Source organism: Xylona heveae (assembly GCF_001619985.1).
Source record: "Xylona heveae TC161 unplaced genomic scaffold L228scaffold_9, whole genome shotgun sequence".
Classification (NCBI taxonomy): Eukaryota; Fungi; Ascomycota; class Xylonomycetes; order Xylonales; family Xylonaceae; genus Xylona; species Xylona heveae.
The window spans coordinates 344977-366865 of NW_017264201.1; the positions used below are offsets into that span (position 1 = coordinate 344977).

The window sequence follows — 21889 nt, forward strand, 5'->3', positions numbered from 1 at the left end:
AAACCACCACGGGTACGCCACCCTTTATTTCCCTTGAAGCTTCTATCCCACGTTACGCTTGACATGCGATCATAATCGTGGTTCCTTTACCTCGAAATCCCCTGTACTCGCCGCTGATAAGGCCATCGCTCCCCGACATATTCGCACATTCCCAGAGCTTTCTTGCGGGGATCCGTTCAATGCCGGCCTACTGCTTACAAGACTGCCATTACTTTTACCGCAGTGCGCTGCGTCTGCTTTCTATCGCCACCTTTATCTCCCCTCTGTACGCGTGAATCAGAAACACCTCGAGACAAGCGTGTGACGCATCTATAACGTATTGTATATAATATTCGCGAAACTCTACACTTTTATATAATCGCTTGCACGTGGATCTTCGCCGAGAACCATCATGGAGAAACTCGAGGAATTCGCCACGGCCAAGCTCAACGGCCTCGACACGCATCCGCCAAGATCGCCGTCCAACGAACATAAATATTCCCACCTTTCGCATCACACCGTTGAACCAGCTTCAACTCCGACCCACCAAGGCGGCGTCACTTTTTCCTCGCAGCACAAGCTTCCCAAGCTTCCCATTCCCGAGCTAGAAAGTACCTGTCGAAAATATATAGCAGCCTTGAGACCACTGCAGTCTGCTCGCGAACATCACGAGACGAAAGCAGCGGTACACGAGTTTCTCAAGTCCGGTGGGCCCGAGCTGCAGGAACGCTTGAAGAAGTATGCGACAGGTCGATCCAGCTACATTGAGCAGTTTTGTACGCCACATCCATTTCATTTATGATGTTGCAGAGAAGAGCTTCTAACAGGGTCATACAGGGTACGATTCATACCTAAACTTTGACAATCGTGAGTTGATCGATTTCCCAGTCGAGTGTACCGTCATGTACCGCAAAAGCTAACTAAGTATTGCAGCTGTGGTTCTGAACCTCAATCCTTTGTAAGCGCATGCTCGAGACACCCGTTAAATGATACCACATCACTAACAATGCTGAAGCTTCCTTCTCGAAGATGACCCGACGCCGGCGCGCAACGACCAGGTCACTCGTGCATCTTCCTTGGTGATCTCTGCTCTCAATTTTGTACGAGCGGTGCGCAAGGAAGAGCTCGCACCAGATACACTCAAAAGCACGCCGCTATGTATGCACCAGTATTCACGACTCTTTGGCACCGCACGTATTCCGACAGAGAATGGCTGCGTCATTGGACTCGATACCACGGCAAAACATATTGTGGTCATTTGTCGAGGCCAATTCTACTGGTTTGACGTGCTCGACGACAACTCGGACATTATCATGACGGAAAAGGACTTGGTCCTGAACCTTCAAGTCATAGTCGACGATGCCCAGATGACGCCTATCGAAGAGGCCGCCAAGGGCGCCTTGGGCGTCCTCAGTACCGAAAATCGAAAAGTCTGGGCGCGCCTCCGAGACATTCTCACGCGCGAAGAAGGCTCGAACAATGCCGACTGTCTGGGCATCGTCGACTCGGCCCTTTTTATCGTCTGCCTCGACTACTCGGAACCCCAGAGCACGGCAGACCTCTGCATGAACATGCTCTGTGGCACCAGCAAAGTCGAAAAAGGCGTCCAGATTGGTACCTGCACCAACCGGTGGTACGACAAGCTCCAGATTATTGTCTGCAAGAATGGAAGCGCCGGTATCAACTTTGAACACACGGGCGTCGACGGCCACACCGTGCTTCGATTCGCCAGCGATGTTTATACCGACACCATCCTCCGCTTTGCGCATTCCATCAATGGCAAATCTCCCCGTCTTTGGGCCTCCACCAGCCCGGACCCGTCAAAGCGCGACCCAGAGAGCTTTGGCGATGTCAGCACGACCCCACACAAGCTCGAATGGGACATGCATCCCGAGCTCGCATTTGCGTTGCGCTTTGCAGAAACCCGCCTCGCCGATCTGATTCAGCAGAACGAATTTGCCACGCTCGATTTCCAAGGCTATGGCAAAAACTTTATCACATCCATGGGCTTTTCGCCCGACGCCTTTGTCCAGATGGCCTTTCAGGCCGCCTACTACGGTCTCTACGGCCGGGTGGAGTGCACATATGAACCCGCCATGACCAAGGTGTACTTTCACGGACGCACCGAAGCCATTCGGTCGGTGACGGACGAAGCCGCCGATTTTGTGCGCATCTTTTGGGGTGAAAACCCAGCAAGCCAAAAGGTCGACAGTCTGCGCAAAGCATGCCAAAAGCACGTGGCCATTACCAAGGAGAGTGCCAAAGCACAAGGCATGGACCGCCACTTGTATGCGCTCTTTTGCATCTGGTCGCGAGCCTTGGACGCCGCCGCGAGCGAAGACTTCAATTTGGGTGACAACAATTCCTCCAATGACGCCGCCAGCTCCAATGGACGATCGACGCCAATGGATGACGCCGCGTCCAATGCGTCTTCTGAACGACACCGCGACGCCAGTTCCCCTCCTCCAGGCCGCTCATCATTTGGTAGCAGCAGCTCATCCGGCCGACGCCGCCCTCACCGCGAATCCATTGCCAGCAGCTCCTCGCCTTCGCGTGGCCAACATAGCCGCCAGGGCTCCACAGCAGGAGGCTCGCCCACCGCTCATCAAATGCCCGCCATCTTCTCCGACGGCGGATGGGACAAGCTTAACATGACAATCTTGTCGACATCGAATTGCGGTAATCCGTCGCTCCGCCAATTTGGATTCGGCCCCACTTCTGGCGAGGGTTTCGGCATTGGATACATTATCAAGGATGACAGCATCTCCATTTGCGCGAGCTCCAAGCATCGCCAGACAAGCCGGTTTGTCGACGCGATTGAGTCATACTTGATTGAGATGCGCAAACTGCTCCGCCAAACCGCTCCCCAAAAGGTCTCTACCCGGGCCAGCCGGGTCAGGGAGGTCGAGGAGCGGCCGAAACTGGCCAAGCACAAGAGTCGAGGCCGCCTCATTGGCGGACAGAGCATTCCGCCATCCGACACGGAGAGTAGAGTGGACAGTGATGAAGAGGGACTCGGTGGATGTAAGTTTTTCCCTCTGTCTACTTTTATTATTCATTTCATCTTAAATCTCGCATTATCTCCCTGTTACCTCTTTCCTTGGTGTGCCTACCGTTACTCCACCTCCCATGTTCTCTGTTGCAGTACAATGCGTGAGTATAAATACAATACTAATTTTTAATCCCCACAGACGGCTTCTTCGACGCAGGCATGCTCCTACAAGCCCTCAAGTCCAAACAAGACGAACGACCGAGCGCAAAGGCCGTTGGCCATGCGAGGCGTGCTATCGGGAAGAAACTTCATTTGAATGATATTTAGCCTTTGTCACGCTGTCCTCTTCATTTCACATCTTGTCTATCTCTTCTTCATTTTGTGCCGTACTCTTTTCGAGTCTTTATTTCCTCTGTTTTAATTTTTTTTTATATAATTTGACTGTATTTACTTTCATTCTCGTCTTGGAGTCTAGTGATTTGAGCTTTTTTGTTATCAGACTGCTGACCGGACATGTCTCTGTTCTATTGGACTTGGAATATCTTTGTTTTATTTTTTATTTTTTATTTTTTATTTTTTTTTATTTTTTCGCTGTATGTAATTTCCGCACATGTTTATTATTTGGGAACCGGATTTGTGGCGCATAGCTATAATATCTGCTGCTTCAGTATGACTTTCTTTTCTGAATCAAGTTGTATATATCAATTCTATTTTTTTCATTGAAATTATTCAACTGACTATAGCTACTTCTATCATTTCCATGTACTGCGTATGCCTCTGTATAGTTCACGTCATTTATAGACTTGTGACAGGTTTAACCTGGTCTTGTGATCTCTATATCGTCTATTGTAATTCGGATCTACTCATCATCGTCGTCCATTAATTCAGCCAATTCCCGCTCTTCTTCTTCCGTCATTAAGGATGCTTTGGCATTATTCTTCTTCTCTTTGTTCGTTACCTTGTTGTCCTCATCACCCTGCTGCTCCGCCTCCTCATCCTGGCCAGAAGACGATGCTGCTGCCGCCGCCGCTGCCTGCATGTCCTTTGGGTCAAGATTCCATTTGCGCAACGTAGCGTCAATAGAGACGCTGATGAGAGTTTTAATAGGCTGCTGCTGCTGCTGTTGTTGTTGTTGCTGTTCTTGTTTGCCTGTGCCTGTGTCTGTGATTTTGCCTTGTCGGTCCCCTTGCAGGATCGCTAGGCCGGTGACTTCGTCAAAGTGGCCGGAGAAGGTGTGGATTAGGGAGCCGGTCTATATTGGAAACACGAGAGTGATGTTTGTTAGCTAAGTTCTGGCTCTCTTCTTGAAGACTTGTAAGGCAAGGGGGAAAAAAGAAAGAAAAAATAAAAGATATTATGAGATTGAATGGCGAAAAAGAAAATAAATAGAAACAGGATACAGGAGGGTAGAACAGGATAGGATAGGGTAGGATAAGATGAACATACACTTTTATCCCAGACGCGAATTTCCTCATCCCGACACGCGGTTATTGCCCACCCGGCCTCGTCGTCAATCACCACGTCCCTGACAAAATCAGGATGCGCGAGCACCGTGTCGTCTTCCCAGGCGCGTTCGCGGGACAGACATTTGGCAGAGTTATCTGCTGAAGCGGTCCACAGGTCGTCGTCGGCGTCGAAGCGGAGTCTGTACACGCTTGTTTCGTGGCGGATGAGCGGCGAGGTTTGTGTGATCTCGCTCGCCTCAACGATACCGTCGCTGCTGCCGGTAGTGCTACTACTACTGCTACTACTGCTATTGCCCTGTGCTTTCTGGCCCGAGACAGCGATTTGCCACTGTCGAATCTCGCGATCGCTGCCAGCGCTAAAGATTGTGATTTCGCTTTTCTGTGCGGTGCTGTCGTTGGCATTGTTGGCGTCGGGTATGATGATCGATGCCGGATCAAGAGCGAGATCCTGTATACCCCGCGTATGGCCCTTGAGTGTGTGAAGCTTTGCGCCGGAAGTCAGGTCCCAGATGATGATTGCCGCATCTGCGCCGCCTGAGACGAGCAAGTCCTTGCCGCCAAGCCGTACGCAAAGCAGAGCTTTGACGAAATCGCCATGCCCGACAAACCGTCGCTGTGGGGCGCGGCTCGAAATGTCCCAGCTCCAAATGGCCTTGTCCCAGCATCCTGCGTAGACGGTGGTTGATGTTATCGCGAGAGAGGTAAGTGGGGCGGTAGGGCCGCGGTATATAGTAGACTTGTCACCACTCTATTTAGAAGGAAAATGAAATGTTAGTTTTCGAGACAAAGACTAAGAAGAAAATTGAATATGGTTTTGGCAGAATGGGGAAACCAAGAAATGCACCACAACACGGGAAAATTTTGTAATCAACGCGCTCTTACAGACTTCAATTGCAATTCTCCTCACTACGCCCGCACTCTCAGCCACATAAGCTCTGCCCGCATCCGCAGGGTCCGGGACAACAGCGAGGACCTTGGAAGTAAGCTTTATTGGGTCGCCGTTTGTGTTGCTGGACTTGATGGTCTTCCGTTGGCTCTTTTCCAGAGCAGTTCTGCGGAATAGCGGGGTATGTCAGCTGCTGCGCGCATGATCCGCCGGGGTCCCCTGCTAAAATAAAAAATAATGACAACATGGCGTTCTGCCGTGCTGCGCCGGGAAAGGTTGCCACTTACTCCGTCTGGAAGAAATGCCCTGGGTCGGCAGACCGAGACATGGTGGGTATAATGCAGAACTGGCTCGAGGAAAAAAAAAACAAGATAAGAAACGGAAATGAGGACAGAACACAGGGCTGTGTTCCTCGGGCTCGACCAGTCAATGATATGCTAAATACTTTTTAAAAAAGAGCCAACCGCGCTTAGAGCCTTGTGTCAAGCCAAAGAGGTCCCAACGCGGTCAGGTTGCGCGGTTCTGCTGCTGTCATGGAGCTTTTCGTTTGTGCCGGCGCCAGCGGTTAATTAGCTTGGGGCGGAATTGCGGGGCGGCATCGGAAGTAATCCCGCCCCGCCAGCCGCGTGGATAGGGGTCCGTAGATAACCAAAGCCCCTCGCCACTGACCGCCTCTGAGGTTATATACCCAGATGTATCGCCAACTCGGTTCCTAAGATTTATTATCGTTTGGTGAATCATTAAGCTTTTTTTATGAGCATTTTCTTTCAATACTTATTGCATCAAACAAAAAAAAGCACTACAATTACTACTGGTACTGTACAGCACACGTCATGTCGCTGATCTACGGGGGAGCAAGGTCAGAGGGACGCCTCGGGGGCTGTGCAAATGCGACCAGAAGGCACGGCAGCCTATAACTTACCAACAGACAGCAACAATCACACCAACATCCCGTAAAATGACCCGCCCCGCATCGAAATTGCCTGCTTCTTTTTATCCAAGGCAAGACGGCCCCAAAGTCTGGCATGACATGCTAAGCATTATGCTAGTACAAATAAGGGCCCGACTAGAATGATTCGTCCGCCCTTCTAAATCATGGCGCCCCATTATTTCCCAAGGCCATCCCGTCCCCCTGTTTTCAGTTAGAGCAGCTCACAATTTTTTGGCCCCTTTGTGCCAGTTTGCTTTGTATCCACGTTTCCTCATATGAAAAGCTTGAACCCCTCTTTCCGTCTTCTAAGCCCCTGTGGAACAGCCCGTCAAAAAGAAAGATGGTCTGTGCCGCAGGGTGTGATGAACAGTTGAGGTAGGCTGTGAAAGTGAAGCTTTTGAGTGGATTTTAAGAAGATAGACAAGAAAAGCGCATCTCGCAGACCCTGTATTGAAAAGAAAAGAGGCCTTTGAAAAATTGGTTTATACTGAATATCTTCGCTCCTTTTCCTTGTCATTCTGCTCGTCATCATCTTTACGGAATTATTCTTTTCGTATGAAAACGCATCGGACTTGCAAGCTCAAACCAGCGCAATGCGTCTTTCTCAAAAGGTCCTCACTCTAACTGCAGTGATGTTGGCCCTGATCGTCTCGGTTCTTGGCCAGCAAAAACAAACAACGGCCTTGGTATCGACGTCAATACCAACAGCCACTTCCACTGCTATGCATCAAGCGTTTCAAAACTCAAAGGCGCTAGAAAGCGCACAATCACAAGCAACTTCTACCTCCTCGTATCCTTCCATGGCGTCTGCTGTACCATCATCGTCAAACTCATCGGCACCATCCTCTTCATCACCAGCCGCAGGGAGCGCCACAGCAACTTCGTCATCAGACTGTCACTCTCCTGTTAGCTGCGATCCTCACACAAGACTGGCGGTCATTGTGGGAGCGACTGTCGGAGGAAGTGTAGTTCTTGGTTTTGTTATTGCGGCCATCATCATTTTTATTCGAGCCAAAAGGGCCGCTAAGTACGGGGGTGATGCCAGCAAGGACGCTGCCGACGGCTGTCAACCGTGTTGCGGAGCGATACCGTGCGGTTTATCTGACTGCATGTTCATTGACTGCGTCTCACTGGATTGTAGCGGCTGTCTAGACTGCAGTGGTTGCTGTTGAAGATTCTGACATTCCTCATGAATCGCAACCCTCTCAGACTAGTAATGACACGTTGATCACCTCCCAACGTGTAACTTGCCTTATGCTTCTGGCCCCGCGTCTTTTTTTTTTTTTTTTTTTTTTTTTTTTCATTTGCCTAGAACCTTTGGTTCCAAGGCCGCTTTGACGCAGACTAATCGATTGTACCAAACTTTTCTTTTTCTTTTATTACATTCCACCACTAGGAACCTAGCGTTAGCGGTACCTCCGTGCGCCATAGCAATGATACCCAGTTGAGATTTTAGCAATGCACAAGCAATGGAATAATCACATGGTATATGGGCCAGCTGAGATCTTGATCTCTGGATAACAAAGTGATGATACTAGATAATGAAGTCTTGAAAAGTAGTAGTAAAGGAACCATTTAGGCATAAAAAGATACACACAATTAGCCCTGCAAAGAACAACGACAACAATAAAGAAAAATCAAGGATGGACGTGCTGCATTCACATTTCATTATCGCCAGATGTGTAAAACCCAACCCATCTTGACTGTTACACTTGTGTTTGAGTTCCTTCTTGACCGGCGCAGAGCACGACGTGTGGCCCAAACAAAACAAATCGATCCCCATTAAGTCTGTCGAAATGGTGTGCAACGGATCCAAACGACGAAAAATCGTTCGTCTAATGCGCAGAAAAAACCCCCTTTCCATGAATAAAGATGTCACACCATAATTGTTCGGAGGTCGACTCCCCGAAGCACAATTACCCCATCGCACGAGGCCCACACCTTCATACTATTCATTTAGCAGCATCCACCAGCTGAACCTGACTGCACACCCTGGCCTTGTCCGACCTGGACGGTAGGCTTGTTGTTGACGGTCGTGGTACCCATCCGCTCCTTGATCTGCCTGGCCATAGTCAAGAAGGCTTGCTCGACATTCGTTGCGTTCTTTGCTGATGTCTCGAGGAAGGGAATTCCGAGGCTATCGGCAAATTCCTGTTTGGTAATAAGTATTGTGACAACCGAAATCTGGGCAGAAGGGTTCAAAGATGCCCCAGAAATACGAACCTTGGCAGCAGTATACTCAACAACTTTCTTGTCCGTCATATCGCTCTTGTTGCCCACCAGTAGCTTGTTAACACCTTCCGTAGCGTAGCGGTCAATCTCCTGCAGCCACTGCTTGACATTGTTGAAAGAATCCATATCCGTTACATCATAAACGACGCAGATACCATGAGCGCCACGGTAGTAGGACGAGGTGATGGTTCGGAATCGCTCTTGACCAGCGGTGTCCCACTAGATTCGAATGGTCAGTACATACTGCTCGCCATCGATTCGATAAAGGAAAATTAGGGTCCAGTAATTTTTTGATCCCATTACGTACAATCTGAAGCTTAACCGTCTTTCCGTCCAGCTCGATGGTTCGGATTTTCTTGGAGCCTTTTGTCAGCGGGTTTGAACAGTGGCTGAAGTTCAAGGGGATGGACGGACAAAGTCAACGCCGATAGTGGAAATGTAGCTCTCAGTATATGTGTCATCGGCAAATCGCAGAAGCAAGCAGGACTTTCCAACACCGGAGTCTCCGATGAGGAGGAGCTTGAAAAGGTAATCGTATCTATAAATGGGTCTCTATTAGTTTCCCAAGTCAAGCATAGCAGCAAAATAAGCATCCATATCAAAGACGATCGCAGCTAGAATGCTCCGTGGCGCCTCCAACATCGATTTGAGACTCTATATACACAGATGATACGTCAGTATACTCAGTAAGTTGCAATCTACGCTTGCCACACCATATCGATGCTAATTCGGGGGTTGGACCGTTACGTACTACTCTGGGTTCATCTTGATGGTCTGCTATGTTTGAAACTCAAAGCGATATAAGACGGGCGTTCTCCAGGTAGAAAAATGCCGTTTTATGAGACGACAGTAGTCAAGAATGAAAGACGAAGATGACGATAAGAGTGTAGGGATGTTGGAAGCTGGGCGGTGACTTGTGATGGACGGCCTTGGGGTCGCTGGGAACTTTGGGTTGTCGTCGCTTCGCCCTCCATTGTATCGGCCGCGAGCCACGCTAACTGTTTTAGGTGAGGATTCTGTCACTCCGTCACCCTCAGCTGGACACCGACACTACTCGTACTTGTCGAAGATACCGAACCAGGTCACGAAACGTCGCCCCTGAGACTTGCCTTGCACTTGGATCAAACGTCAGACTCGCGGCAGCTCAGACCTTGCTACTCGAAATATATTATGGCTTCATCTCCCCAGTACGATTAGAATATTTGGGGCAATAACAATGTCTCTATTTTCATCCTATCTTAGTATTGACTGCGCACATCTGTTCATGGTCAGGAGGTTGGCACGAGGTCTCGCCTTTCACGCAGCTGGCATCGCTATATATAAAGCATAATTTCTTATACGAAGAGACTCGTCTTCCACAATATCATCCTCAGTCACATGCATTTCAATCACTACAGGCAACAGTTAAATGCAATCTCATGCTCTTCAATATTTCTCATTCTAATGACGTCTACCTGATATATACTCTGGTCACATGATGGCTCTGCTAAGGTGCTGGAGGCATCCGCGGCATCGCACAATGGACATGTATATCGGCTTCATTCTGGTAAAGGTGAAACAGCAGATTGCTTACGATTAGGCATAGCCATGAGCTTGCAGCCACTCGAGCACCAGCTTTTCATCCCTTTCCTTATAATTTGCATTGGCGCGTACAGTATCGGAGATGACCCCAAGAGTCCGGTCGTAGCCACGGTTGTCCTTGCCCTCAAAAAATTTGGCAATGTCTTGTCCAACCTCATGGCTAGCAAACTTCGACAGTCCCATTTTCAAGAATCTATCAATCACTACCGAGTTGGCAGCAAGTTTTGGATGAATGGCATCCCACTGTGTTTTAATGTATTGCCACAAGTGAATGCGAGCCTTCGAGTTTGCCCCAAGAGAGGCAGCGCCACTGTGGAGATCTTGCACGGCGACTTTGTCGGAGAAAAGGAAATCTAAATAGTTGTTGGCGAGCTCTGCCGTGTCGACACGCCCCATGGCCTGCAAAGCAATTTCCTTTCCATCAATTGCAGTTGTCTTCAGATACTGTTCCTTGACGGCTTCGTATTCTGCTGCTCCACCCTCCGTGACAATAGTGCGGAACACGGCAAGACGGAGATTTGGATGTACAGCTGCCTGATCCTTGCCAGAGCTGTAGAGTTGAAAGCGTCTCCTTGCCTCGGAAATTACGCTAAAGACACATGTTAGTAATAAACAATAGATACAAGAAAAAGTTTCAACTGACCTTTGATGGCCTGCGCCACCTGCGCTACTAATAAGCAAGGCGCGGAGCTGGCCGGTCAAGAAATCTTCATTGGGAGTGAATTCCCAGCAGATGGCCTCTGTTGCTGGCGAAATTAGTTGTAATGTAAAGTTTTTGAGCCCTTTTGACACCTGCTCATTGTCCGAGAATATCGAGCGCACGTTGGCGAGGGCTGAGATCACTTGAGCCCACACACTACCTATTGTCAGCGAGAAGAAACAATCACGGGTACAGGAAATGAGCCAAAACACACAGGTAATTCTTCTCTCCCTTGAAACCCTCAACAAAAGCAAGCAATCCAGCCGTTGTGCCGTCACCAGCAATAGCAAGGGCTGCGGCATCGCCGATCAGTCCAATCTTGTCTTCAGCGGACAGGTTCTCGCGGGCATTTCCAAGCTTAGCCAGTCGTTGAGGGGGGTAGTTGGTGCGGAAGAATCCAGTTTGATTTACATTGAGCTTGTAAAAGCTCTCGTCTAGATCGCGGAGTGTTTCCTCCTTTGATGAAAAGGCTCCCGCCGCGCTTCCTGTCGGCTTGCTTGCAGTCTTAAGGCCAAGAGGTATCCACCAAGTAGTCTCGTCCTCGGTCTCTTTGACGTCTCCAGTGGACAAGAAACGCGACTGACGAATCGTAATCTGTCCGGGCTCTTCGGCAACAGTAACAACCGGGAACCCAATCTTTTTGATCCAGTTGTGCTGCGGAGTTTAGTAATATTCCCATACATCAATTTCAGGGTTCACTCACCATAAATCCGTTGACATCTTGCTTGGATGTCTGGCTTACAGCTGTCCACAAATCGTCGGTTGTAGCATTTCCTACACTGGTGTGAACGTACGTAGAAGATAAATGGAAAGTAATTCGTACCATAAGCATGGCTCTTGAGATAGTTCGAGACGCCCTGTAAGAATGTCTTTACTCCGAGGTAGGCGCTGAGCATCCGGATCACAGAACTGCCCTTCAGGTAGCTGATCGCGTCAAAGACTTGATCAATCTCTAATGCATCTTTTACAGGAACCTCAATCGGATGTGAACCACGGAGAGAATCCAGTTGGAATGCTGATTGAACAGACTCAGTCTAGGTTAGAACTCATGGTCAGCATGGCACATTCTCGGCAGAGCAAAGTACCTTGGGGCATGCGACGCACAACAAACTGTGCCCAGACATTCCATTCTAACGGCATATTAGTATCCAGCTTGTCATATTTTCACAGCCACAGCACTAACCGGGATAGAGATGGTCAATGGCGAGCCAGCCAACCCAAGTGGCAAATCCTTCGTTCAACCATAGCTCGCTCCACCAATCCATAGTTACCAGATTCCCAAACCATTGGTGAGCCAGTTCTAAACTTAGAGTCAGTTATCTTGCGAGTTTCTAAACTAGCAAAGTTCATACCATGAGCCACAACATAAGCAACGCGGTTCTTATATTTGGCGTCAGACTTTGCTTCATCAAACAAAACGGCGGTGGTGCGGTAGGTGATCAGACCCCAGTTCTCCATTGCGCCGTGAGACTAGCAAACTTGGTCAGCTACATAACTGTTTGCAAACACTGCTTTAGATTCAGGGGGAACATATAGCGGTCTACATGGTTAGCGAAGCCGCCCATGGACGAAAAACAAACTTGTCATGAATGAACGGGTGAGCAGCTTACAAATTCATGTACTGCTAGTAAGTCGACCTTTGGCAGTGGGTAGTCAATCCCAAAGACCTATAAATATTTGAGTATAGGCTCCCCGGACGTGGTAGGTTTGGCTTCCTTGGGGCTTACATCTGAGAAATAATCGACTATTTGATGGGCATTTTGAAGTGCGAATTTTCCTTGCTCCTTCAGGCCCTTTGTCGTGTAGACTCGCACTGGGAGGTTGACGCCGTTGTATTTGCGCTTCGTGAAATCTTCGACGTATTCAAAATCGCCAAAAGCCCAGGCCAGAAGCTAGAAACGTGTTAGCACAGATTGGATGGTTTTATCCTTGCAATTCGGATATCCTACATAGGTGCTCATAACGGGGGTTCGTTCGAACGAGACAATCTTAAGACTGTCTTTGCTGCTCTTGACAGTCTCCTTTTCCGGCATGTTGCTCAAAGCTGTCTGGTCCGCGGGGATCTCGATATCAAAATCAAATGTCGCCTTCAAGTTCGGCTCGTCGAAGCAGGGAAAAGCACGTCTCGCATCGCATGATTCGAATTGCGTGCTGAACATATAATGATGCTCAGCATCTCTAGGAACGGATGCCACATGCGGTGCAGCTGGCTTATATTTGGACCGATAGAAACCCGCCATCTTGTTGTTCATCGTACCGCTGAAATTGATCACCAATATGGCCTTGGAGGAAGTAGGAAGCTCAGTAGGAAACTCAAGCCTGACCCGTTGTGAAGTCTCATCGTAGGAGATGTTGGACGCCCGAATCGCATGTTGCGCTATCAAATGCACTTCTGTTAGACATTGTGATGCCAACAAGCTGTGAAAATAAAGCTTACTTTTAGTGTGCTCCGTAAAGACCTCGGCATCATGCAACTTCAATTCGAGAGAGTTGAGGACAATTTCCGCAGTTTTCTTTTGGATAGCAGTGTCTATTTTTACAGTCCCTTTGTAACTGAAAGAGCCGCCCAGTTCCAAGTCATAGAGGGAAATGGCATAATGAATGGGCTTTACCCTGCAAGGCGAAACAAACAATCAGTAGTGGCATTAGTAATGTATCGGGGGTGAGTGTCGTACGCATCCGGCAGGACATCACGGTCTTTGCCTGCCATTGTGCAAGGTCTATTTGGCAGAGCTTTTCAAATTTCACTGTATATGAATTGAGATGGCGTGAGAAGCTCCGCACAAAACGGAAGCGAACAGCTGCTCCTGAGGGCACGACTCCGGCGTTGAAAGCTCCCTGAATAAGAGAAAGGAGCCAGGAAGGGAAAGAGCAAAGTCAATCTTGGAGGGCAGAGCCAGTCTAGTTCTAACCTTGGAAAGAGTCCATGGATTGAAATTTAACCAACAAATGTAAGAAGTGAAGCTCCTCTCACGAGACTGGAATTGAACCTGATGTTTGCTTTCTCGGAATATTGGTACCCCGCGAGCCGTTCAAGCCCCGCATGGTGTTATCAGGTACCAGTATGTAATGTACCGACGCAAAGCGAAGCCAGGCAAGAGCTACACCACCAAACTTGGAGTAATCGTGTGAGCTCTACTCCGTATACCATGCCCCTCCCTCTTGAGCCTAAATTAAGGTAAATTACGGGGCCTGCTTCGGCTGGTTTAGCTGAGAGTAGAGCGAATTCCTTCGGTCTCGAGACTTTCGTCTAATGTGGCTCAAACCATAGGCTTCAAGGTCATAATGGGCTTGGAGATCAACACGCTCTTGTATCGCATCGTATATCTTTTTCTTAATGAAATTCGCAGCAATTATCGTGCATGCTATTGATTTGCAAGTCCTTTAATCTTCCTGCACTGATCACACCTCTTATTCACTAGAAAATCCGTGCGTTAATACACAAAGTTGAAAGATATGTTGAACGTATGGCAGCGTTTGCCTAGCACATTTGAAACAGAATCCAGAATACGAGATTGTAAGCTTCAAAGGTATATTTGGGAAATGCTCAGAATTGAAGCTTGCTCTATAGTAATATGCTGCGGTCAAAGGCCGTTTTCACGGTACAGTCATATCATGCCCTCTTGTAGGTTGAGGTTCCTTGAAAACCGGGACCGGAGCGCAACCGAAGGGCATTATCCAATCATATGCGAGGATGACAATAGCTTGGGCCTCGAGCTTAAGCGAGCTTGTGCAGACTTGTTACACCTCTTGCTCTTCATTTCGCACTTCAATTGTTCCCATTCTTCCTCTTCATCTCCTTCTCATCCAATTCATCTACTTCTCTCCCATCTCACTTTATTCCATTTTTTTTCACACCCTCTGTTAGCCTGAATCGCTCCTCAACTATCTGAAGTTGTGGGTTCTGGATTTAATCCATCAAAATGTCCGAGTTCATCGGGTTGGTTGTCCGTCATCGCTCAAGGTGACCATTGCAGCTAAGTACAGGTCTATATCAGATCACGCATCTCTCTTGTTTCCAAGAGTGATATCCGGTCCGTGGCATCAATCTAGGCATGTTTGGGGATCACTCTCGTGCTGATGCTCCATCAGTTATGTCGGAACCCTTCACGACATCAACTCTGACAAGTCGACTGTTGCTCTTGAAAACGTCGTATCGTTTGGCACCGAGGGCAGACGAAGTAATCCAGAGGATGAAGTTGGCCCCTCAGACACGGTGTACGACTATATTGTCTTCAGAGGCAGCGACGTGAAAGATTTGCGGATTGAAGAGCCTCCGAAGGAGAACAAACCGCCACCTGTCCCCAATGATCCTGCCATCTTAGGTGTAAGTGTCGCTCGCCTCCCATCTTTTCTGTTTCCTCGACTGGGTGATGAAACATTTCGGATGTAAACCTTTTAATTTTCTCCGAGAGCGCAAAAACCGTGTGGAGATTTCCGTTGCCTTCCTTCTGACAGTCGACTGTTTTATTTTCTTTTTGCGATCCTACAAGTTTTATCTGGACCGAGCTGATATACGGTCCTTTGCAGAGTGGTTCTCGGCCATCCCCGGCGCCGCAGCACCCTATCCAGCCACAACAAGAAAGGCAAACTCAACCCCCACCGTTCCAGCAGCAACCTCCTTTCCCGTACTATTACCCTCCGTTGCCTGGACAGAGATTTGGACCGGGCGCTCCTCAGGCGGGCTTTCCTCCAGGGCCGGGCTTCCCTGGCATGCCCTATGGCGCCCCTCCTGGTTGGTATCCTCCACCCGGACAGGGCTTTCCTCAAGCTCCAGGACCATTTCCGCCTGGACAAGGTCCCGTTGGTCCTCAAGGCCAGCGACCTTTGCCAGAGACTCAGCCGCAGCCTCAAGCGCAAGGCTCTCAATCGTCACCTGAGCAGCCAAGTCAGGCTCCTGCAGGCAGCACGGGTCTTAGCAATGATGTGAAGGCTCTGCAAGACCAAAGTTCCAGCGCGCAGGCAAAGCCTTCGATTTCTGATGTTGCACGTGGTGTAACTTCCACTGGACCACCTCCACCTTTGGAGTCGAAGCCTGACGTTGCCACTGCCCTTGCATCACCCAACGCAGCTAACAAACACCTTGCTGCCTCTTCCAAGCCTACCTCCGACGCCTTTAGGAATGGAAGAATAGTGCCGGCCGTGCCTTTGCAAGCTGGCGCTGCCAAAGGCCCCTCATCTGGCGGTCCTGCTTCCGTCTCTCCATACAATGTTCTGCCGCAGCCCGGCCCGGGTGCAGAGGCAGCTCTGGCACACGGTCACTCTCAACCTAGTTCTGGCATGAAGCAGGTAGCGTCAGATGTTCCTGTCCCTGTGACTTCGTATAATGTCCTACCACAGCCGTTGGCGAAACCTGGGCACCCAACTTCCAATGCTGCGTTGGAGTATCAGAATGCCACAAAAGCTGCGACTGCCGCTGTTGCAGCGGCGATGGCTAAATTGCCCCCGGCTCCCGGTCAAAAGCAGCCGCAGCCAACTGACGGTGCTGTTGATAATCTAACTAGGAGAGTTCAAGAAATGAGGACTTCAGACGCTGCCCGAAACCAACGCCAGGCGAACTTTGGAGTTAGTCACCGGGGCGGTGCCCGTGGCGGACGCCACCATGGTCCTCATGGGCACAAGATTGAGGTTCCGACTACTGATTATGACTTTGCCTCAGCAAACGCCAAATTCAACAAACAGGATCTGGTGAAGGAGGCTATTGCAACGGGCTCGCCGTCGGGCACACCTGGCGAGTCGACACACGCGAATGGTGTTGGGGAGGATCCCTTCGAACACGCTGCTCCAAGCGCGGAAAGCACTTCTGCTTCCACTGTCTCTTACAACAGAACTAGTTCGTTTTTCGACAACATCTCTAGTGAAAGCAGGGACCGAGAAGAAGCCTCTGGCAAACGCCTTGGTGGTCGTGAATGGAGAGGAGAGGAGATGAAGAAGAACATGGAGACCTTCGGCCAAGGTAGCGTCGACAGTGGCTACCGCGGAGGATATCGAGGCAGGGGAAGAGGCAGAGGTACCGGAAGAGGGAGAGGGGGTTTCCAAAGTTATCGCGGCAACAGAGGTAACCAGAGAGGCGGTCGGGTCAATCCAGCTGCAATTAACACCACAGTGGCCGCTGACTTCTAGGGGCCTTTCGCCAGTATGGCCTTGAAAGTTCGGTATTGATGCCAACGAAAATATCTGACGATTTTCTTTTCCATTGTAACTTTAGCCGCGCGTTGGTTGGAAATGTTCACTGCCATCAACGAAAAAACTGAAACATACTTTGCCACGACAATTTACTGGGCAGGTGATGTGCTTGTATCATGTGGGATCTTTTCAATCTTTAGGTAGTTACGACCAATTTCACGCCTGTTAGGGATGCTATTTCATACCTTGGGCCGGGTTGGGGCGCTTTTTATGGACTTTATAGCTAATGAGTCGATTTCGCGAAAGTCAAATGGTTGAATTGTCTCAAACCGACTGATGCAGTTTGGGGAAAATGGAGTTGATGAATAGGCTTTAATCAATTCTTCTGCGTCTGAAGTCTTGCGAATGATTCTCATCCAATTCTTGCCATTGTGTTGTACTATCGTCAAATATGACTGGGTACATTGCTAGGGAAATACTTTGTGGTAACTGGTCACGCGCTCGCCGCTGGGGCAATGATAAGATAATCGACTAATATCGGAGATTTAGCGTTTCGGGGTCCAGGACTCCGTCCTTGTGAGCCTACGTAATTCCGTCACTTTCCATCCTTAGTAAACATTGCTTAGGCAGCGCAGCATGTGTCGCGGCCTACAACAATCCGCGCTTCCTTGACAACTAGAGCAATAATATGCCTCAGGATATATATTAACTATTCTTATCGTCTTTTTGATTTCTCTTCTGATGCTTGATTGAAGATATCTATAATCCTCAGGGCCCAGCCACGATTTCTATTGAACAATTTCCACATGGCCGACGCAAAAGTTGAAGCGCCGTTTGCCCCAGAAGCCAATCTACAATCCGAAATCGGTGACCAAGATGTCCAACTCACAATAACTTATCATGGTGACCCGATTACCTTCGGTTTCCCTCCAGACGGGACTATTGAGGACCTCTCGACGGCAGTGGCCGAAAATCTCCTCGTTCCGGCATCAAATCAGAAATTCATGATCACGCCTAAAGTCGGAGTTCTGCGACCACCGTTCAAGGATCCGAGTCTGTCTCTCTCGTCACTATCATCCAAGAAGATAGTTCTGATGGGCAGCACTTCTGCAGAAGTCGCATCAGTCGAGACGTTAGTCGCTGAATCCCGGTCACGCCCGATTCGGCGGAGTGGAAGAGTTGGAGGAGCAACAGGCCCTATCCAGCCCGCGGCACCCGCACGGCGACGAGATTGGAAGCGCGAGCAAGAAGAAGCCATATATACATTCACAACACTCCGGCCTCTGCCATACCTACCACGGCCTGAGCGCTCTGAGCGCTTTCTCGCGCGCCTTCGCGACGATCCAGGCATCAAAGCGACCATGCGGAAACACAAATGGACTGTGCCGCTCCTGACGGAAATGGATCCCGCGGCACATACAACGCATGAGTCGCGAACACTCGGACTGAACCGCAACCGCGGAGAAGTAATCGAACTGCGTCTGCGCACCGACGCTTACGACGGATACCGCGACTACCGGACCATCCGCAACACGCTGTGCCACGAGCTCGCGCACAATGTCTGGGGAGAGCACGACCGCAACTTCTGGGAACTGTGCAAGCAGATTGAGCGCGAAGTAGAAAGCGGAGATTGGCGATCCGGTGGACATGCTCTGTCCGACCAGGAATTTTATAATCCGGACGACGACCAGCTGGACGCGACAGACCAGGTTGCTGATCATGGCGGTTGGAGCGGTGGCGAGTTTGTTCTCGGCGCTGGTTCTGCGGCTGCCACGCAACAGCCGTCCGGTGCAGGAGCACAGAATACTAATCCTCTTAGTCGTCGAGAAATTCTTGCCCGCGCTGCGGAAGAGCGGTTCAAGCAGCAGCAACAACATGGCAAGCCTGGAAACGAAGCAGGCTCGTAGCGATACGATATTACTTTCCTTTTTAATTCCTAATTTCTCTCCTTTATATTTTCTTATTTTTCTCCCTTTTCCGATGATATACACTATTTAGTTTACCCTTGATGCTGTCCTTCGTTTCTCTTTTCTGTTCCCGTTTTGGGTTCTTCGGTATGTAAATCATAGCTTGCGTTGGATCGACTGGGTTGCCTGTATTCGATTGGAGCACATTGGACTACCTAGCTTTTGGCGTTTGCAAGGACATTCCAGCAAATATTCTTTCAGGCAGCGACATTTTTATATTCCCTTTTGGTCTTTAGTACTCTTGTTTGATAGAGAAGAGCCAAGATATAGTTTGGCGATCTTCGTACATCACGACCCATACCATGATTGAGATTTGGACAACTGTGTATTCATATTCTTCGAAGACCTCTTAGCATCATACTTTCGTCGTTAATCCACTTGATCACTATGAGATATTTTCCCTTAATAGTAATTGGAGTAGAATAACGTGGGATATAATGTTGTCATTTAGCGGAATTTTGTAAAATGACGAAAAGCGATTGATTCAGCTATTGTATGATCGTAAGTCAAATATTCAAGGTAGATTCTAATCCATAAGACGAGACTGAGAATAAGGGCACGATATGACAGGTGCGCTTATAGAAATGCTCGCAGAACTTGACATACTGAAAAGTCAAACTTAAAAAAAAAAAAAGAAAGAAAGAAAAAAAGAAAGAGAAAAGAGAGGAAATATAAAAGAAAATAAATTAATCACTGGACAAGCAACGGTTACAATAAATGCTCAATTTTGACCAAAGTGTCAGGACAGAGGTCTTCTGCAAAAGGTATCTGAGATGCTTGGCTACCATTTACCGTGTCGAATCCTCTACTGCACACGCGCATATTCTGATTTCCGAACCACATCCAACGCCAACAATTTAGAAAAAAAAAAAACAAAAAGGGTTGTAAGATGCGTGACAGGAATTCTGCGAATAACTGATCCTACAAGGGGGAGCAGGACATCCCCTCAAGTCAATTGAGAAAAGGAAAAGCAGGAGCAGACTTTCGCAGCAAAAGTACCGGGGCACCCGAAATAACGCCGACGCTATGCTTTCATTATGCAAAATAGGCAAACCAGTTTCTTGAGAGGAGGCAGCAAGAGCCTTGGAATTGGTGAATGAGCGCCAGGGTTCGCCCCTGGTCGTGGTTGTATTATGCAGGCATCCGTGCAATGCTTCCTTGCCCGAACGAATCAACGTCTCCCTCCATTTTGCGTGCGGAAGGTGTTCGAGCCAGGGCGACCATTTGATCCTCTCCGAGAAATGAACACTTTGAGAAAAAGAATTGCTGAGAAGCAAAATCTTCCATGCTAGAGAAGGTTTCCTGCTTGTGGCCAACTCAAAAGTCAGGCATCGCTTGTCGACGGCCAAGTCGGTTTCTCTTATTGTTCTCTTTCTTTTCCTCCTCGGGGTCTTTGGCCCAGTGCTTCAAAGTGGCGTTCCAAGTGTGTCTATGGATGGCAAGTCAGCAAATGTGATAAAGGTGGAATAAAAATAGAGGAGGGGTTGGTCCATACCCCTCGTAATGTGTCAGGCTCATGGCCTTGTGCTGATACTCCTCGACCAAGATCTTGTCATAGTTGTACGGAATCAGCGCAGGCACTCCCTCAAAGATACTTTCCCGCATGGGGTAGAGGTCAGTCGTCTTGTAGCGGTGGTAGTTTTTGCAGCTCCAGATTCCCGGCGCAATGTCTGGATGAGTTTCGCTGAGGCCAGTGATATCAATGTACAAGCCGTTTCTTACGTCAATCCAGCGCGCATCAATGACATTGTTTCCGTCCCCGCGAGTACGTTCAATCGCCCAGGGGTTGACGTCCAAGAAATACTGGCGCTGCACCTTCTTGTCTTCCGAAACGTAGTTGTGCGTTGTGTAGTTTAGGTTATCCCCCAGGTAATCAAGTGTAGCGCCGGAAACCTGGGTGTCGAGATCCCAGTCCCAGGGAAGCATCTAGAACAGAATGAGATGTTAGCCGCAGCAATTTCGAATACGAGGACCTATCCTTGTTCGCGCATACCTGTCCGTTCCACCACCATCCGAGTAGCGTGCCGTGGGCGATCCAGGTTTCGATGCCCATTTTTCGAAAGGTGATCAGATAGGCGCGCACCATATGGAGTAAGGTGTCGGCTCTTTCGTCGTAAGAGAGCTGGTTTTTGAAGAATCTTCTGTCATAGTGGTTCAAGATGTCGCCGTCACTACCAGTATTTGTCAGTATTCGGGTTTGATAAGTGAGCCTGCCAACCGCGCGTCCTCGCAGCATACAGGCAATCTCAAGGAAAGGTAGAAGACGAACCCAGCCTCGACTGCGAGCAGAAGCAAATTAGTAATGTGTTCGCTGTCCAGTTCACTTTATCAATCAGTCAGAGCTTACAAAAGTATTTGGTGTCATCATCTCTTGCTTCAAGTGATGACGCTTCGCCAAGTCTGCCCGCTGCCAGCACTGCCAAGGCCATTGCCAACTTGATACCCACCGAAGCCAACCTCATCTTGAATCGAATTGTATCGACAGAGCAAAGAAAGACTTGTTACGACTCAAGTCTTTGCTGTTCTCTACCGTCGGTAATGGAAACTCGGCCTCCCCTGGCCGTCTTTCGGGAAATAAAAGGGATCGGCGCTCTCTAGAGTCTGTCGCAAGAGGTGCGTTCCTGGTAACCGTGAAGATCTTTGACAGAGAAGGCAGCAATGGCCTCTGATCCAATCTACAAAGCTGGAAATGTTGCGATGGTTGAGAACGAAAGTGATCGCGTGGTCAGATAATTTGTGTCGATAAGTGGAAATGGGTTCCCGCCAGGATAACCAGACGAACGCGTGCCCGACTTGCACCAAACGCAAGATATGGCCTTAACTAGACTCTGCCGGGATCGTCGCCACTAAGCGAGGATTAATGATCGCTCAAGGGGAGTCGATAGTCCCCAAAAAAGGATTGAGCGAGCGATATGGGGGCAGCGATATCTGGAGGCGGAATGTGGTCGCGAACTGGGCAAAGGGGGTAGGTCTTCAATGATTTGTAGGCAATGGGCAACAAGAATCAGATTCAGAGCCAAGCTTATTTT

The 21889-nt window shown here is 49.0% G+C and overlaps 7 protein-coding genes across 7 annotated transcripts; 3 read left to right on the top strand and 4 right to left on the bottom strand.

Annotated features, from left to right (window-relative positions):
- Positions 1 to 391: 391 nt before the first annotated feature.
- Positions 392 to 3298, top strand: L228DRAFT_269938 (carnitine acetyl transferase; the record flags this gene model as incomplete). Its single annotated transcript, XM_018335343.1, has 5 exons — positions 392 to 755; positions 817 to 846; positions 913 to 937; positions 995 to 3003; positions 3171 to 3298. The coding sequence occupies 5 exons, from the start codon at positions 392 to 394 to the stop codon at positions 3296 to 3298; spliced, it is 2556 nt and encodes an 851-aa protein (XP_018186193.1).
- A 78-nt stretch (positions 3299 to 3376) lies between these two features.
- L228DRAFT_262567 (WD40 repeat-like protein) lies at positions 3377 to 6053 on the bottom strand. Its single transcript, XM_018334429.1, has 4 exons — positions 5611 to 6053; positions 5345 to 5489; positions 4418 to 5185; positions 3377 to 4223 (listed from the first exon to the last, which is right to left on the bottom strand). Exons 1-4 carry the CDS (start codon positions 5649 to 5651, stop codon positions 3831 to 3833), a joined length of 1347 nt encoding a protein of 448 aa, XP_018186194.1. The 5' UTR covers positions 5652 to 6053; the 3' UTR covers positions 3377 to 3830.
- Positions 6054 to 8210: 2157 nt separating this feature from the next.
- Positions 8211 to 9251, bottom strand: L228DRAFT_240415 (small GTP-binding protein; the record flags this gene model as incomplete). The annotated part of the gene is made up of 5 exons (XM_018331236.1): positions 8211 to 8405; positions 8478 to 8705; positions 8794 to 8841; positions 8901 to 9024; positions 9241 to 9251. The coding sequence occupies 5 exons, from the start codon at positions 9249 to 9251 to the stop codon at positions 8211 to 8213; spliced, it is 606 nt and encodes a 201-aa protein (XP_018186195.1).
- A 645-nt stretch (positions 9252 to 9896) lies between these two features.
- On the bottom strand, positions 9897 to 13767 carry L228DRAFT_222747 (putative aminopeptidase). Its single transcript, XM_018330305.1, has 13 exons — positions 13443 to 13767; positions 13205 to 13380; positions 12717 to 13144; positions 12495 to 12659; positions 12378 to 12434; positions 12120 to 12237; positions 11951 to 12067; positions 11872 to 11897; positions 11591 to 11801; positions 11471 to 11541; positions 10982 to 11421; positions 10711 to 10923; positions 9897 to 10656 (listed from the first exon to the last, which is right to left on the bottom strand). The coding sequence occupies exons 1-13, from the start codon at positions 13475 to 13477 to the stop codon at positions 10062 to 10064; spliced, it is 2652 nt and encodes an 883-aa protein (XP_018186196.1). The 5' UTR covers positions 13478 to 13767; the 3' UTR covers positions 9897 to 10061.
- A 923-nt stretch (positions 13768 to 14690) lies between these two features.
- Positions 14691 to 16890, top strand: L228DRAFT_240417 (hypothetical protein; the record flags this gene model as incomplete). The annotated part of the gene is made up of 3 exons (XM_018331237.1): positions 14691 to 14707; positions 14860 to 15094; positions 15298 to 16890. 3 exons carry the CDS (start codon positions 14691 to 14693, stop codon positions 16888 to 16890), a joined length of 1845 nt encoding a protein of 614 aa, XP_018186197.1.
- Positions 16891 to 17699: 809 nt separating this feature from the next.
- Positions 17700 to 18800, top strand: L228DRAFT_240418 (WLM-domain-containing protein; the record flags this gene model as incomplete). The annotated part of the gene is made up of 1 exon (XM_018331238.1): positions 17700 to 18800. One exon carries the CDS (start codon positions 17700 to 17702, stop codon positions 18798 to 18800), a length of 1101 nt encoding a protein of 366 aa, XP_018186198.1.
- Positions 18801 to 20164: 1364 nt separating this feature from the next.
- On the bottom strand, positions 20165 to 21639 carry L228DRAFT_175998 (hypothetical protein). The gene is made up of 5 exons (XM_018329515.1): positions 21208 to 21639; positions 21130 to 21139; positions 20854 to 21031; positions 20356 to 20786; positions 20165 to 20289 (listed from the first exon to the last, which is right to left on the bottom strand). The coding sequence occupies exons 1-5, from the start codon at positions 21320 to 21322 to the stop codon at positions 20178 to 20180; spliced, it is 846 nt and encodes a 281-aa protein (XP_018186199.1). The 5' UTR covers positions 21323 to 21639; the 3' UTR covers positions 20165 to 20177.
- Positions 21640 to 21889: the final 250 nt, after the last annotated feature.

Coding starts and splice junctions, on each gene's coding strand:
- L228DRAFT_262567 (XM_018334429.1), bottom strand. CDS start 5,651: ATGTCTCGGTCTGCCGACCCAGGGCATTTCTTCCAGACGGA. Junction 5,186..5,344: donor TGGCTGAGAGTGCGGGCGTA/GTGAGGAGAATT, acceptor CCTTCTAAATAG/AGTGGTGACAAGTCTACTAT. Junction 4,224..4,417: donor TTCGCGTCTGGGATAAAAGT/GTATGTTCATCT, acceptor TTTCCAATATAG/ACCGGCTCCCTAATCCACAC.
- L228DRAFT_222747 (XM_018330305.1), bottom strand. CDS start 13,477: ATGGCAGGCAAAGACCGTGATGTCCTGCCGGATGC. Junction 12,435..12,494: donor TAGTCGATTATTTCTCAGAT/GTAAGCCCCAAG, acceptor AAATATTTATAG/GTCTTTGGGATTGACTACCC. Junction 10,924..10,981: donor AAGGGAGAGAAGAATTACCT/GTGTGTTTTGGC, acceptor GACAATAGGTAG/TGTGTGGGCTCAAGTGATCT.
- L228DRAFT_175998 (XM_018329515.1), bottom strand. CDS start 21,322: ATGAGGTTGGCTTCGGTGGGTATCAAGTTGGCAATGGCCTTGGCAGTG. Junction 20,787..20,853: donor GATGGTGGTGGAACGGACAG/GTATGCGCGAAC, acceptor ATTCTGTTCTAG/ATGCTTCCCTGGGACTGGGA. Junction 20,290..20,355: donor AGCCTGACACATTACGAGGG/GTATGGACCAAC, acceptor TGCCATCCATAG/ACACACTTGGAACGCCACTT.